Source organism: Amblyomma maculatum, chromosome 10, assembly GCF_055883805.1.
Source record: "Amblyomma maculatum isolate TAMU_Amacu chromosome 10, ASM5588380v1, whole genome shotgun sequence".
NCBI classification, from domain to species: domain Eukaryota; kingdom Metazoa; phylum Arthropoda; class Arachnida; order Ixodida; family Ixodidae; genus Amblyomma; species Amblyomma maculatum.
In genome coordinates this window covers 72,567,525-72,583,241 of record NC_139353.1, presented here as the reverse complement: position 1 = coordinate 72,583,241, position 15,717 = coordinate 72,567,525, and the positions used below count along the sequence as shown (strand labels likewise).

General features: G+C 42.4%; 1 protein-coding gene across 1 annotated transcript in view; it reads right to left on the bottom strand.

The window, feature by feature from the left end:
- The window catches only part of LOC146176784 (neprilysin-1-like), a 99,457-nt gene that overhangs the window by 33,508 nt on the left and 50,232 nt on the right, over positions 1-15,717 (bottom strand). The window contains exons 7-11 of the mRNA XM_084582959.1: positions 15,039-15,125; positions 13,069-13,202; positions 10,915-11,140; positions 10,321-10,419; positions 9,924-10,001 (exon numbers count right to left, since the gene is read on the bottom strand). Of these exons, the coding sequence (XP_084439085.1) occupies positions 9,924-10,001; positions 10,321-10,419; positions 10,915-11,140; positions 13,069-13,202; positions 15,039-15,125 (624 nt within the window). The remainder of the gene's footprint in view (positions 1-9,923; positions 10,002-10,320; positions 10,420-10,914; positions 11,141-13,068; positions 13,203-15,038; positions 15,126-15,717) is intronic.

The window sequence follows — 15,717 nt, the reverse complement described above, 5'->3', positions numbered from 1 at the left end:
TTCTTTATGCCGTTTTGCCTTGGTGGACAGAACCATGATGAAATATAGCAGGGGGGAAATGTAGCCGTTAAAGTAACTCTTACATTAAAGGGCGCTGTTTAACACAATGAACATTTTTTTTTTTTTGCCAGTGGCAGTGTCAGGCTACTGCATGCTTTCGGGCTTCAAAACACATCACCCATTATGTTTGTGAGGAAACCCCCCCCCCCCTTTAATCCATACACTTAAAAAGGGTCGTGCTAGTTGCTAAGGCAAACCTAGAAACTGCTCGTCATGTGTTGCTAGGTTCTTGGTAACTGCAGGTAGTAAGCTGAATGGTAGTAGCCGTTATTAGGTCTAAGAGCTAGCCCCTGCAACTAACCAATCCAGGGGACCATGGTAATAAGAACTAGCCTTTGACCTGTAACCACACAAGCAACGCAGAATGTAACCGAGAACATTGTCTCACTCGGTTTGTAATGTTGCAGATGTTTTGACAGAGCACGTATTTAGCACATTCAGACCGTGGATCAGGTCATATATATGTTTTGCAAGGAGCACTACTGGGAGGCACACCACCGCTCTGCGCGTGCACAGAAAAGGAACTTTCAGCGAGCTTATATCCCCTATATGATTTCACTCTATTTTTGGGCCACTATTTTGGGTCAGCTACTTTGGTTATCTGATGAGAAGAGAGGAGTCGCTTGAGAAAGATTTGATGATGGGAAAGGTTAAGGGTTACCGGAAAAGGGGTAGGCAGCGAACGCGATGGTTAGATGGCATCCTCGAGGCGCTGCAGATGAAGTTATGGGATGTTAGGAAGATAGTGAGAGACCGGAAAGCGTGGCGTGATATGGTCCATAGTGTCACGAAGAGTCGGACACGACTGAACGACTGGACTGAACTGAACTGAATTTCTCGCAAGCTCGCAGAAGATATTTCAATTATTTTTGCCTGTTTAAATGGCAAAAATGAAAAATACAAGAGTGCATGATAACGTCGCTAATAGTTTTTATTTCAAAAGTACGCTCAGTCGTCTTGATGCGAGCCTTGTCCACATTATTTTACAACTTTCTGTTCATCTTTTTAGTCCTAGTAACCGCTGCTAGTTAAGCTCTAGTAACTAGTAACCATTGTTGAATTAACTACATTGCTTAACAAAGACAGCAGTTACTACCTGCTCTGCGTTTTGGGGTAGTAAACAATTAGTAGCATGCCAGTAACAGCCGCAGAAAAGTGGTAACGACTGTGTTTTCCAAAATCCTTAGTAACCTGCACTATTTTGGTTTGAAGAGTGCAGGAAATCACCGTGTCCCTTCGCGTACATTCTTTACAGCTCGGGGCTGAATCTTGTTTGGGAACGAAAAGCACCTGCGGCAACAATTGAGGCAGCCGCTCTTTTGCTGCTTGCGGAACGCTCCACCTGTTGCTTGTGTGGGGAGGGGCACCCCGTGATTAGGAATTAACCTTGTCAATTTGAGGAGATTGTTCACGTGTCCCCTGCGTGGGAGACTGGGCTGACTATCTCTTTTTTAATGGCAAGAACAACTCAGTCGTGTTTAAGCCGTCTTGCGTTTCTAACTAGACGACGGTGGCGCCCCCTGAGCCGTTAGAGATCAACAAACTCCCGCCCTCCATACACACACATACGCCTTTAACAAATGATATACACGAAAACGACTTCAGTCGTGTTTAAGCCGTCTTGCGTTTCTAACTAGATGACGGTGGCGCCCCCTGAGCCGTTAGAGATCAACAAACTCCCGCCCTCCATACACACACATACGCCTTTAACAAATGATATACACGAAAACGGCTTCGGAAGGCCACTTTTTGTCAACGCATAACCGGTTTCCCTTCAGTTGTTGTGGGCCGGCGAGAACGACCGAGCAAATTTCAGGAATGTCCCGAATCACAGAACTGTAGAGCGGGTGACGGCCTGGTGGATGCAAGTGGAAAGGACGCCCCAGACGGTAGGGGCGCGGACACTCTCCCTGGAATGAGGGACATCCCATTTAATTTTGTGCCTTTCTTTTCTCAGCGAGGCCCTGGGTCGGAGATTGACCTTAACCAATGGGGCAGTGCCCGCCTTTGCATGGAATTCTTATTCGTTTACTGAGCCAGGTCCAGGCCACTGAAAATAACCGGCCTTATCTCTTGGCCAGCGAAACAATTAGAGGTGAAATTCAACGAAGAGAATTCAACCTAGATTGACGTATGTTTACAAGTGCTTGGCTATAACGAAACGCTCAGTCGATAAGTGCTGTAGAGTTTCTCTGTGCCAGATTGTTTTCTTTTTGTTGCAGTTATTGAATGTTGTGTGACTTCGCTTCTGTAACTTGAACTTTATAAACGTTTTTAAAAACGTCGAATATATCTCTTCATCTGCATCATCGCCTCCTGCTTCAAAATCACCGAATAACAACGTCTGCATAGCTCTCAACTCCTCCGAAGAAAAATTCCCGCCTAGAACATTATTAGCTCAGTGTGGCAGAAAGGCGCAGAATATAAGGATAATGAATTGCAACAAATAAAGGGAAATGCGATGTTTTTATTTAGCATACATGGTTCAAGACGATGCTGACATGCTTCTAGAAGACCGTATGTTACGACAGAGAAAAGATAAAGCACGAGCATAGATCCTGGAGTACGTACTTGTCTATTGGTGAGCGATTTGGCCGGAATTGAAAGTCTATCTTGTCTTTGTAATAAAAAGTTGTTTTCGATGCGGTAGATAGCGCTAGGGAATAACAGGCGCTTGGTGCTGAAGTTCGCGGGCAAGGTGATGCCCTGCCTCAATGACTGGTAAACCAGAGTGAACGGCAATCCACTTCAGCGTGACAGTGTGTAAACGTAATTTGGGGAGAGCTTCATGTACGTCATCACGTAGATCTGCAGGAATACGATCCGTGTGTATGACGCGTACAGCCTCTATTCATTCAGTGCAAGTGGTATATCTTGAATGATTAGAGGGTCCTAGAGAAATGCCTTGTAGACTGAAAGTTATTGGTGTCTAGGATGGCTGTACGAGGAGAATCAGAATAAGGGAGAAAGGTGTACATCACTACCTTGCCTCCGCTCTCCACTGAGCTAGCAACTTTTCCAACCTGAGTTCTTGGTGCGTCTGTATAAACGATCGTCGGATAAGTATTGTATGGACACAACTGCGGACGCAAGCAGAAAGTCTGCCCAGGTTACATCATCTGTAACTTTTTTAATTGGCGTTATCTATCAGAGGGAAATGAGTATTAATAAGCAGGTCGATAAGTTTCAATGTTCATTGCTGAAGCATCCAGGGCCCTTGTTTTATGCAACACGCGCCGTTCGCTTGCCTCGCTGTTGCCGTATGAGGTTCGCCAGGGCAAGAACAGCCCTGCAGTGTTTAGGCGCGCAGTGGGCCTCGTCTAGTCCTGCGTGCTTATGGACAATGTGATGCACTAGATGCGTAGGCTAATTACAAACTTCAACAGTTGTGGAAATATAGGCCTTATTAGTCTATCTATGGATTTGAACTCCGAGGATTCGGCAGGACGATAAGCGAAGTTTGATGCGACCCACCAAGATGAGAATAATTACATTGTTGTGTTGGCATTGATAGCGAGTTTTTGCAGTGGGTCTCAATTCGGATTTTTTTAGTTAAGGCAGATGGGTATACAGTGCCTTGTTAACTAGCGTCTACATCCATACCTTGCTCTAAAGTGTCTTCTACTATCTCTCGAAATCAAGAGATGCACCAAGGGTAAAGTCGCATAGAATGGCTATTTTAGGTTAGAAGTCGATGTTATAATACCAAATATTGGGGCCATTCTAAGGATGGAAAAGGTTGGTGATAGAATAGTATCGTGTGGAGTACAGTGCATGAAGGAAAAAGAACCGGAGACGGAATCGAATGAACATGACAGCGCGTTCGTGTAGTAATGCAGTGAAGTAACTATGCATCTTTGGACCAAGGACTCATTCATATCAACGGTAAAAATGGCTTAGATCTGGGAAGAGGGAGGAAGGCGAAACTCGTGCATTAGAAGGACAAAAAGTATAACGGAAATTTGCGTGAGTTGGTATGGAATTATTTGCTTACAGCGAACGCCGGCGGGACGAAATACGAAGGATGCACACAAATAATAGCTTATTTGTGTGCAACCTTAGTTTTTCGTCCCGTCCGGGTTCGTTATGAGCGAAATTAGATGCAAACTGAGGTCCTGAGTATGCACATTATAGGAAAGCAATTTGTTACGGAACAATATCCATGGACTCAGCATGGGTCTCCAGTGGGCTGACCGCCATCCGGTTCATGATCATTCTCGGGCATAAGGTTAGAATACTGGGCGGAGGCTTCGAAGGACAATTTTAAGGCGTAAGTTTTTATAGGCTCATGAGTCTCTTTGCGGAGAGGCTTCACACTCGGCGAGATTCCGTGAAATGCCCCGAGATTGTGACGTCCTCACCTAGAGACGTCAACGGCCATGACCGCACATGACATCATGACCGCATGTGACGTCGTCATGACGTCACGTCTAGTTAGGACCAAATACTTCACCAGGTGGCTCACGCAATATGATGCTGAACCCACCCGGCGTCTAATCGAGGCGTACGTGCTTAATTTTTCATTTCGCACTTCCTCGAACGGCGCAACACGACATGCAAAAACAGACGCAGTAAAAAATTCAGCGGCGTTTCAAACAAACACATTTCGCCTCATTGCACTTTAGCGGTCGAAAGTGCCCCCTAGAAGTATTTTTTACTGCCTTTCGTAGCAGGGCTACAAGGGATTGCTTTCAAGATTTCGGGAGGATGCACGTTACATCGTGGGAGTTAATAATACACATAAAAGAATTTGTCTTAGATGTTTAGAAAGGTGGATTAAGTAAGCTGGCCCTCGTCAGTGGCTACCTTTGGATATATAGCTATTCTAGCGCGCACTCGCGATCCCAGATACCAAAGGAAAACTGGCAAATTTAGTTCTGCACTGGAAGCGGCAGTGTAGGGATTATGAAGACTGTATATCATCATCATCATCATCATCAGCCTGATTATACCCACTGCAGGGCGAAGGCCTCTCCCATATTTCTCCACTTAACCCGGTTCTGTGCTAGCTGCATCCACTTGACCCCTGCGAACTTCTTAATCTCATCCGCCCACCTAACTTTCTGCCGCCCCCTGCTACGCTTTCCTTCCCTTGGAATCCAGTTTGTTACCCTCAGCGACCATCGGTTATCCTCTCTTCGCACTACATGTATGAAGACTGTATATAGAGAAGAAATACAGAGTTTCGGTAACCTGAGGCATTTGGGATTCTTGCGCTAAAATATTTCATTCCTAGCAGTAAATATAGTCCACCTTAAATTAGGTTCAGCGTACTTGTCGGCGGAATGAAGTCACGTGAGCCAATTAATCATAACAAATGTTTTTGCGGTATAGCTTCAGGGATGCGTTGTTCATCATACGATATTGCGATTTGTATTCCCGTTGGGACCTTTCCACCATCAGGGTGAACCAGCCATAAGGCGACAGGCCGTTGGAACAAAACAGACCAAAGACATGTCTTTGTGTTGATCCCGGTGTTTAAAATATGGCTGCACCAACCAGCTGAAAGCGAAGTTCTCTTTCGTGTCATTGTTTTGAATACCAGGTATTTCCTAACTGCAGCACTATCAAAAATAATGTTTGTTGAAACTTTTGCTTATTTAAAAGCTGCTGTAGTTCGCAGGAGGTCCAGGATTCAAGACGCAGTAGTGCAAGCACTAGCGTGAGTAGTGAGAAAGTAATTCTGGCATGATAGGCAGCCGGATTATAGGCCACCGAGGTTGTTGTTGTTTACCAATTTACAGAAATTATATATTGCGCATACCTACACAAGGGGATTGAACAAGATTTTGGCAGCAGAGAACGTTTTTGGTGTCATCTTACATGTCTAAAAAAAAAATCTCTGGAGAGGAACAAGCAAAGAAACGAAAAGTGAAGTAAACGAAATAAAGAAAAAAAACGTAAGGCACACTGGAGACTGACATTTCTAGAAGAAGTAATATTAGAAATATTTTGCAAGCCAAGCGATTTAGTTTCATTAAGAAATGTGCGTAGCGGTAAAAACAGGTTTGAGACTGCGGCCAGCGTTGGAGGCGCCAAATGATAATAATATCGATCTACGTAAACTGAGGCCGAGCTGTTGCAATGGGTTTTCAAACAACTGTCAGCTTAACATGGTCAAGCGGGCGCAAAACAAAACAAACTGACCTAATAATCCCTGTTCCCAGCAAAATACGCACGTGGGAGGAAGTGCCTAACCCTTGCTGTAGAGATAGAAATTAAGGGGGGGGAGGGGGGGAGATACGGCAACGCAGCCTTGTCAGAGGGACCTCAGGTTGCCTTGAATGGCCTAATTTCCTACTCCAAGAGTATTTTAAATGCGATGATCATCAGATATTTTAATGTTTACAGTATGCATGTTTAAGAAAATGCTTCTCATAAACCTTGCTGCTGAGATGTAGGCTGTAGGCGGGAGAGTAGGTAACATAGCGCCATTGAGAGAAGCTTTTGCCAAGCTATCCGCAAATTCATTTGAAGTCACATTTCTCAGACCTGGTACAGATATCATGTGTACAAGTCTCAAATGTTGAAGTAGCACTGAGAGGACGGTTTTTACACTTGCAGAATCTACGGATGAAGGGAGGAACAAGCGCAAGGATAGAGTGTCGGTAATGACAGCCACTGTACAAAAAGAAGAGTCTAGCTTTCGTAGAGCACGTACCACTACCAGAACCTCTGCTTAAAATATGAGGCTTTATCCGAAAGACGCGCAGAAAAAGAACAGTCTAGAGGCAGACAATATAGTATACCCGCGCCTGAGTTTACATTTTACTGAGCTGTGTCGTTTGCATTATTAAAGTACAAGGAAGGCTTCTTAAATGGTCTTATAATAATTCGTTTAGAATAACGGATGATGAATATTTACCATCATTACGGAGAATGTCGTCATACAGAAAATCAGCAGAATACATGCTGCCTTTCACCGGAAGAATGCTAGGAAGCCTAATAATTAAATGATCAAGCAAACGTTCGGGCTAGAATTACTAGCGGCGTGTGAAACCTAAGCCAATGGAGGCCAGCTGGCAGCAAAAAAACAAACCTAGATCGTTGAAAATCTGATATATATATATATATCTTGGATGTGTCTGAACATTAGAAATTTATAATCACAAAGGGGGAATTAGAGCTTCAAGGTAATGCACGTTGTTGGCCACAAATTTGGGAAGCCCACGGCACAAAGGAAACGCCTGCCGCTGCAAGAAAACAAGCAGGTGAACATTGCTTGCTGGCGAACCAGAAAACGACACTGACCCTAACACTAAAATTGGACGGACGTACATAACTTAAACCAATCAAAGTGCATCACTCTGCATTCTAGAATGATGAAGACAATCTGCGCAACATTCTCATTATTCGAGCCCCTTTCATGCTAATTGGACAATGTGCGACTTCAATGTAACATTATCGTCATAAATGACGCTTAGACGTTTTCAAGAGGTAACTCGAGTAATCATTTGTTGCTGATACAATAAATACATAATCACGTGATATTTTATATTGAAGACAAGGACGGCGCTTTGTTTACATTTACCGCGAGTCACAAGCCATGCTGCCAATTTCAAGATTTCAAGAGAGTTCAGGCATCATTGGAGGCGGAAATACAGAAATTCGATATTTGATGCATCTTTCAAAATGTGATATCATCGCATGTATGTAAGTGCGGACTTAATAATTAATTGCAGTTGAGCTCAGTAGTATGTTTAAAGGTGAAGGTAGAGGACTGCCTCTTGAAAAATGTCCCTGGCTTGCTTGTATCTGCCACAATATACGCCATTTAACGTACAAAAAGCTATCGGTTTTGAAGGAATGTAGATATCCACGCTACTAAATAATGGGTAAACAAGCATATGAAAGATTTTCAATAAAATGTTGTTTTCTACAATACCATAAGACTCCGCTAAAAAATGTCACTAAAGTTGTCGCTGTGCAAGGAGATCTTGACTCTCGAGGTCGACATGCTCATTCCAGATGGAAGAACACTTTAGACCGAGTCCAACTTGACAGGGGCTAAATATGTTTTCTTGGTTCACAAAGTCAGAAATCAGTATCAAGATGACCCTTCTTATTATATGAAAATGTTGAATATTAATGAAAAGGATGTAATATTGTCCAAAGAATAGGTACCGCCATAGTTTTAGGTAAATGAATCACTTTGGCAAGTTTCTATTCAGGAAGTATCCAAGAATGCTTGAGCGAATAATTTACTATCTCTAATAAAGATTTAAAAGATTCGTCGAAGCGGATTAATATTCTTTTTGAAGTAGACCCCATGAGGGCCAGGAGCAGCACGTGGCAATCTCATCACTATAGGAGAAAGCTCTGTAGGGATAATTTGAGGGTCATATTTAACTGGATCCATTGGCACTACTGACACCAAGCGTTGAGAAAGTACAGGCGAGAACCTATTCTCGTGTCCTTTAGCTATTGTTTCAGTTGTGTCTATTGCTACATGAGGAGCCAGATGAAGAGAAGGTAGGTTTTATGAGTCCGGAGTTTTTTCGCGACTGTAAATACCTGAAAACAGCACTTCGGTTGACGGATTTAGAACGCAAATCAAAATGTTTGGCTTGATACTCATATTTCGCTTCAGCAATCGTACGTTTAAAAGTAGTTACAATGAACTTATAATCATGCCAGGCGTTCGGGCACTGATTAGAGAGTACCTTCTTTCATGCAGCATGTCTAAATCGGTAATCCCGGTAACAATCAGTATTCCACCAAATAGCTGAAAAATTCTTCTTGAAGACTTCTTACGGCAGTCTTCAATCACCCAGCATAAGCGTTTCGATTTTTGTTCCTCATCCGTATTAATTACTGACCCAAGAGTATAGCGCAGTGTTACCTGGAAATTGTTATATTTTACAAATGACTTGAATTGAAAAGTCGCAAGAGTTAAGTGCCAAATAACATAAAAAACGATTGGTATGTCGTTACTAGAGGGGCCACAGTCAGCGACCGACCTAGCTATTGACAGAAAAGTAGGAATGGTAAATTTAAATTTTGCAGAGTTTAAATGTGTGTTCACTTGAACATCGACGAGCCCGAATTTTCGGAGGAAAAGTTATTATATGTAACTCAATCGCGAACACGCTTGTCGCAGATATCTGTCTAGAATCTCACGACACATGATACAATTTAAGTTCCCCTGCAAGCTGGCCTCACATCCGACAATTTTTAATAGAAGATTTAGAGGTCTAATATCTTGTAATTTAGAGGTCTAGTATCTTGTACCGCCGCAAGAAAAAAAAACATTCACTGAAGCAAACGGACAGCATCCTGGAATTTGAAAGGGTAGAAAAAATAACAAACAATCTGGAGAAGGTAACTGGAAAGAAATCTTAGCCGCGTGATAAAATTTTGCAGCAACGAATATAATTAACCATTCTCCTTTTGAGTGACGTTCAATTCAGAATGAGCGAAAATTTTGTAAATGGAAATGCTTATCAGCTTTTAACCAAGTTTATTGTAAAATAATAATGTCTGGATTATGTTGTGAAGTAATGTAAACTAAATTAGTTGAAGCTGATAAAATAGACCGACAGTTCCACTGCATAACTTTTTGCACTACTATGGTTGCAAAATCCGGGATGCCACAACAACCTGCCTCAAAATATTTTCCTTTTGCTTAGAGCCAATCCTGATTCGGTAATAGCTTGTTTCATTGTCATCGAGTGCTAATTCAGACACGGATGTACTTACTGTGTAAAAATGGGAGAAAGTACAAAAGCAAAGTAAATGTGAGTAAATGCGCCAAGCAATAACGTGACCGCTGATCAATGTTTGCTAGAGAACCTGTTTTCCCACATTAAGTTGTTTTCAATACGCTCTATTTCAGCTACGTTGTGAATAGGGGTAATACTTACAAATCGATAAAGGTCTTCTAGGTAAGTCGTGTTGTACAGCCAGTCCGGATATGCTATTTTTGTTCCCATTTTTAGCAGCTGAAAAATGACAGATATGATGCGTTCACACTCTATAACACGTATACGGTACTTCATCTGTTTTTCCTTACAAAACAATTAATTTAAAATAACAGCAATCGTCTCCTGAAATGTATTCAAAAGCTTGGTTTACCAAAATTGAACATTTTGCATGCACCACCAGGCATAGCGTTTTTCACATGTGCCGGTATGTACTACCACAAACCTTATAGAAAGGAGTGCATAGCGCCCCATAGTGCAATGCATAAAGAGGACAAGAAAAATGAAATAAACTGTATATTTGAAATTCCATGAAATGAAGCGGAAATGAGTGCCTCACCTTCTCTTCTGCAGTTGCTCTGGTTTTGTTGTCCATCCACTTTTCTTTCCGAAGCGATTCGTTGAAGGCCTCCATAAGCCTTTTGGCAAGGTCTTCGACCTGAAACAGATGAGTTGAAATGCCTGGAGTTCCTTATATCTTTATAATTGAGGGGTACAAGGACGACTTCGTAAGGCGTACGAGATTCTACGGGTATCTTAGGCGTGCTATGGGTTGTGATAATCAGAAAACTGAATTTGCAGACGAATGTATACGTGCTGTAGAAGTAGAAGAAAGTTAAGTATGTTTTGCATTTTATATTAGACAGTCAGGGGATACTCTTACGAGAATGATTACCACCTTCTCCGGTAAATAAGTCATAAACGTGGTCTACTACTAGGAACGTTCATTAGCTCTCTCCCCCCGTCTCAGCTCCCTGATCGTAAGACGAGGTTTTAAAAAAAGGGTAAGATTGCATCTAGTCCATTCTCTCGTTCTAGGGCCCAAATCACTTAACCCTCCATCTTGAGAAATTCGGGTAAGCCATATAATTGCTTTTTCTTCTTTACTGTAAATGACGAAAGGAACACGCGCTTCCTGAAGCTTTGTAATTACCTCTTTCTTGGCTTCTTCGCTAAACTTCTGCTGTACATAGAGAAGGCCAACAATTTCGGGCATCAAGTTGTTCACGGCGCCAACACACTTTTGCCACATTGGGCTGTCTGTGATGACTCCAGTCTTTGCTTTCGTGAGCTCTAATGAAGCATTTCGGAAACTTTCAGACACTTGATTTCCGATAGCAAGCATGACTTTCAAGCCAACGTAATTATACAGCGTGGCTCTGCAAAAAGAAAATGTTACAATAGTGTCACGTTATTAGGAAGGATTGAATAGCTCTTCCCTGAGGTCCAGAGATACAGTAAAGCGACATAGTGCAAGTTCGAAATGTTCCCTCGTGTGAAAGCATACAGCCGCGTAGTCGTAGAAGCATGGTAGGCAGGTGTTGAAACCTTTGACTGGTTTGGCATTTTCTCTAGCACGCTCTGGTTGTGGAGTGCTGCAGAACATCGTCTCATACGAGTGGTATGGAAACACTTTGCGGGACCGAAAAACTAATGCGTTTTAAAGAGCTTCTCGTCTCAGTCATTCGATTCTGTCAGAAAGAAACGCCGCTATACGATGTGCCTTAGAGAGACAAGAAATACCTGCAGCCTGAGCACCTTAGCATTGAATATTTCAGAATATGTACATGGTGTCCCAGTTTAGCCTCACCACAAACGTTTAAAAGGACGATCATCCTTAGCCCCTTAAAACCAACTAAGAGCTCTTGACAGCCACCCATCCTATATTTCAGTGAATGTTAACTCCAGCAATAATATTAATTAGTCATGAATGATTACTTAACGTTTAATTTATTTACTTAAAGAAAAAACAGCAGATGTAAGAGTTGTAGATCACCTCTTAAGACATCTAGTTACTCTTCTTTCAAAAAGCTACATTATATTTGCCATTATTTGTTAGCCTCTAAGGAAAGCAGTAATTAGACCAACTCGTACCTTAATCCGCTTTCCCTGAGTGCGCACAATGTTTGATCGGAGAGACTAGTATAGAGAAAAACAGATTTTGTTATGTGGGATGTGTCTCGGGGCGTTGAAGTGCAGCCGGTCTCACTAAGAAGCTTTTTTTTTTATTGCTCAAGTTAATGTTTTCGGCCACTAAACTTACAAGTTATTGGAAACGTTACCTTGATGGGAACAGCGCATCTTGCAGATTTTTGAGGTCTGAAGTTTTCACATTCGCACTCTAGTCTTAAGCAAATAATCTATCTCATTACAGTTTACTAATTATTAACTTTCGCAAATAAAAATGAGAATAGGATAAGCAACCCTGCACACCTCTTAATTGGTTTCACTGGGCTAGCGCTGGCTGTATTTTTCATAACCTTGGTTACATTGAGCAGGGACACCCCATATATACTGCTCTATTACGACTTTGATATGGGCCAATAAGTCATATGTATAAAGTACCAAATTATAGCAACCTATAAAGTGGTCATTGATAAACAATTTGTTTGAGATGGGAATTTTTACAGAGTAGCAAAGTAATCAACTATCGCTGTTATGTTTGTCAAATATACAAACCTTCAACTGTTGCTAAACGCTTTCTCCTTTGAGCTCCGAATACATTCCGCTGTTGCAAGTGAATGCAACCCATTAAAACGTTTGTATAATTGCTGATCACTTTTATGCTTCCCTGGGAAACCTAATGGACGCAAGGGCAGCATTTGTTTATGTAATGACCCTTGTCATGGCAGTCCTAAACTCACAGCTTATCGGTTGGAAAACGTCCCCGCGAACTTCACTTGCATATATTATGTTCTGCTCCTGTTTCATAGTTCGCGAGCAGAAACGTACGGTACACAAGCGCTAGGACAATATGCGAACAATGGCCGCCCGTCAGTGGTGTTGAGGTGCTCAGGAAACATGCTATAGCGGGAGGTTAGATTACTACACTGTACAGATCTGTACACAGCCCTGACCCAATCACGTCTCGATATTGTTTCGATCTGCGCTTTCGATCGTTTCGATTGGCACCCTTCCGGTCCTTTTCTCTCTGGTGCGCAAGATTCAAACAGAAACAGCCGCCGCCTGCAGCTTCATGTTCTCATTTTGTTAATAAACCACTACCATTCCCATCGAACATACCCGGAAACAACATACTTTGTATAGAGCCTAAATCTGCTGGCTAAAAGTTATTTTAAAGACTTACGGGTTGCAAGTACATAGAAGAAAATAGTCTAGTTTCTTGTAGTAATCCAAGGCGTACAATTCTACTGTCTCATTGTCACTTAGCGTAATATTTGCCTTAGCGAATTCTTTCTGTAGTAAATCGAGAAGTTGAACCTGCCGGAAAAGGAACAACAGAGAAATTATCAGATTTGACACATAAGAAACACTCCGCACCGCAGAGGACAGTGTCTTTTACGCTGCAAAATGTTCACCTCCAAATTCCCTAAATAACAAATACCTGAATTTAAATAAATACAGCCACTGCTTTTTCTGTACTTATGTCGGCAAAGCTTCTACCTCTCGTAGACCTGAATGACAGCATCGCACAATTTCCGAGGCGCCGCAAAAATTAAGTAAGAGCGCCTTCGAGACCTCCGGCTTCCGCTGTTGCTGGATGTCTGCCTAAGTGGGAATGCACGCGTCACGACTGGAGAACATCCCACAACCAGGAATAGTTGAAGCGCTGCGTTGGTCGCCTAATGGACAGGTCGCGGATTTTGAATTTCAAAGCAACTCGGCAGGCGCTGATTCCGAATGATACTGCGAATAAAAGCACACCGATGCATGGTCATAGTCACCTCCTTGGAGCAAGAGCCAGTGGGCGCAGGTGACAACAGAGAAAATACCGCGCGCACGCTATCGTAGTTAATTTCCGAAACCATGCACGAAAACAGTAAATAACCAGCGTTGGAGACCAACAGCTGCGGACAGCTGCGTTGCAGCAGGGCGTAGGTTTTCCCTTCTCTTTTCTCTCTCGTGCGCATTGACAGTTACGAACTTTAGGCCATTCCATTGCTTTTGTTTCCTTTTGATCTTTCATTAATGCATTTGTTTAATTTTTCGGCAAAGTACAAAAAAACTGAAGACCAGTAGTATGTGTTCTTCAAATGTTTTACTCGAAAATGTTGCTAGCCCCGTTCGCGAAGCTGTTTTTTGTTGTCAGCTCTCTTTGCATCCATAACAATCGTGGGAGTGAGAGTGTTGAAAAAAAAAGTAATTCAATAAAATAAAATGATCTGCATTGAGTATAGAAATCAGGCCCTCAGCGGACCAACCGGGCAACCAAGGTACGGGCCGTGAAGGGTAGATGGTCTAATCGATTTTAGCAAGGCACCTAGCGAATGTTTTCTTCTGCGTATAACTTATTTGTACACGTACGGATGTCAAATTAATGAAAGTGGTCGAATGCAACCGGTGAGTGCGGGGGCAAAGCCTACGGCCGTAATTGATGCTGACAAAAATTGAAGCGCTTAAGCATTGCCTGAAATCAACACAGGTGAATCCTGCATTGCAGTTAGACTACGTCTCGTCAGTTTCCAGCTAAATAAAATTGATATTGCAGGTTTGGTGCTCAGCAAAAGCGATTAACACAACTTTAGTGAATTTGTAAACATTTTCAGCGAAGCTGAGGCCACAGAAAGAGGGGTACTTTCAAATTGTCACACGTAAGCTGTCTTAAGTGTCTCACAAAATTTTATCTGTGTAAAGGCCGAGAGATATGAGAGGAGAGTTGGCTGGCGATGGTGTGGGGTCGGGGTGCGGGAGGAGAGGGGCAGATTTCTGAAGCCCTGAGCATCCGCGATGACGTATAGTGCTTACTGTACCAGCAGTGTGCGCCCAGTACAACATTATGCCATTGGGCAGAAAAGTGAAAAGTAACTCTTGCCGCGCAAATATTTGTTACCGCAAAATCAATTATTTGCAGTCGAAAATTGTTTTATGAGTGTTTTGTTTTCTTCGTAATGCTTAAACATTCCAGGAATAATAATAATATCTCCAGTCACAAGGAACGTGAATAACCAGAGCTTTACTCTAACAAAACCGATATGAATGAAAGCTATCTTAGTAATTCGGTTCTTGCATCTTTGTATACTGATGTGACAGCATGCGCCACCTATCATCCACGCTACGCCGTAAAGCAGAATTGAATGGTTCATAATATGTACCTACGCTCGTGAAATTTTCTTGCAGCTCCTTGATGGTGACTCTGTTGTAAATTTTTAGTATGTCTCTTCTCTCTTCGGGAGGTGCCGTCATCTGCACAAAAGGCGCCTTATTTGAAGTCTGTGAAGCAACAGAGTCCGTTGAATCCTTGAGCAGCGCACGTACAACTGGGGAGCTTTTGTTCTGACTTGCACTTTTGTGCGCGCATGTAAAATAGATTGCGGTCGATAACGGAGCATGCACAGAACCCCCAGGGTGAATAATCGCAGTGAAGGCCAATATTCCGAGAACGCCATCTGACGGCCTGCACGCTCACATTGGTATAATGTTTGGCATATACTGTATATCCCAACTACATTAAGCGAGGGCTCAAAAAACATTTGAGGTAGGTGAACACAACCGCCTGCATAGAGCTGCTAGGTGTCTTTCGCAGCAGAGATAGTTCCTTTCTGTAAATAAGAGATTTATTACTAAGCTAATGTTTTGAATTACTTAATATTGACTTTTGGGACATGAATGAATTATTCGTGATAAAAAGATTACATGCGCATTGTATTATCTTAACTCGAAATAAACCACCGCAAAATGCAAAAAAAAAAAAAAAATATCGTGTCACTAGCGAGTTCGGCCGACACGAATGTTGTACTCTCAACCGTGGTTTACTCTAACAATACCAGCTATGCCG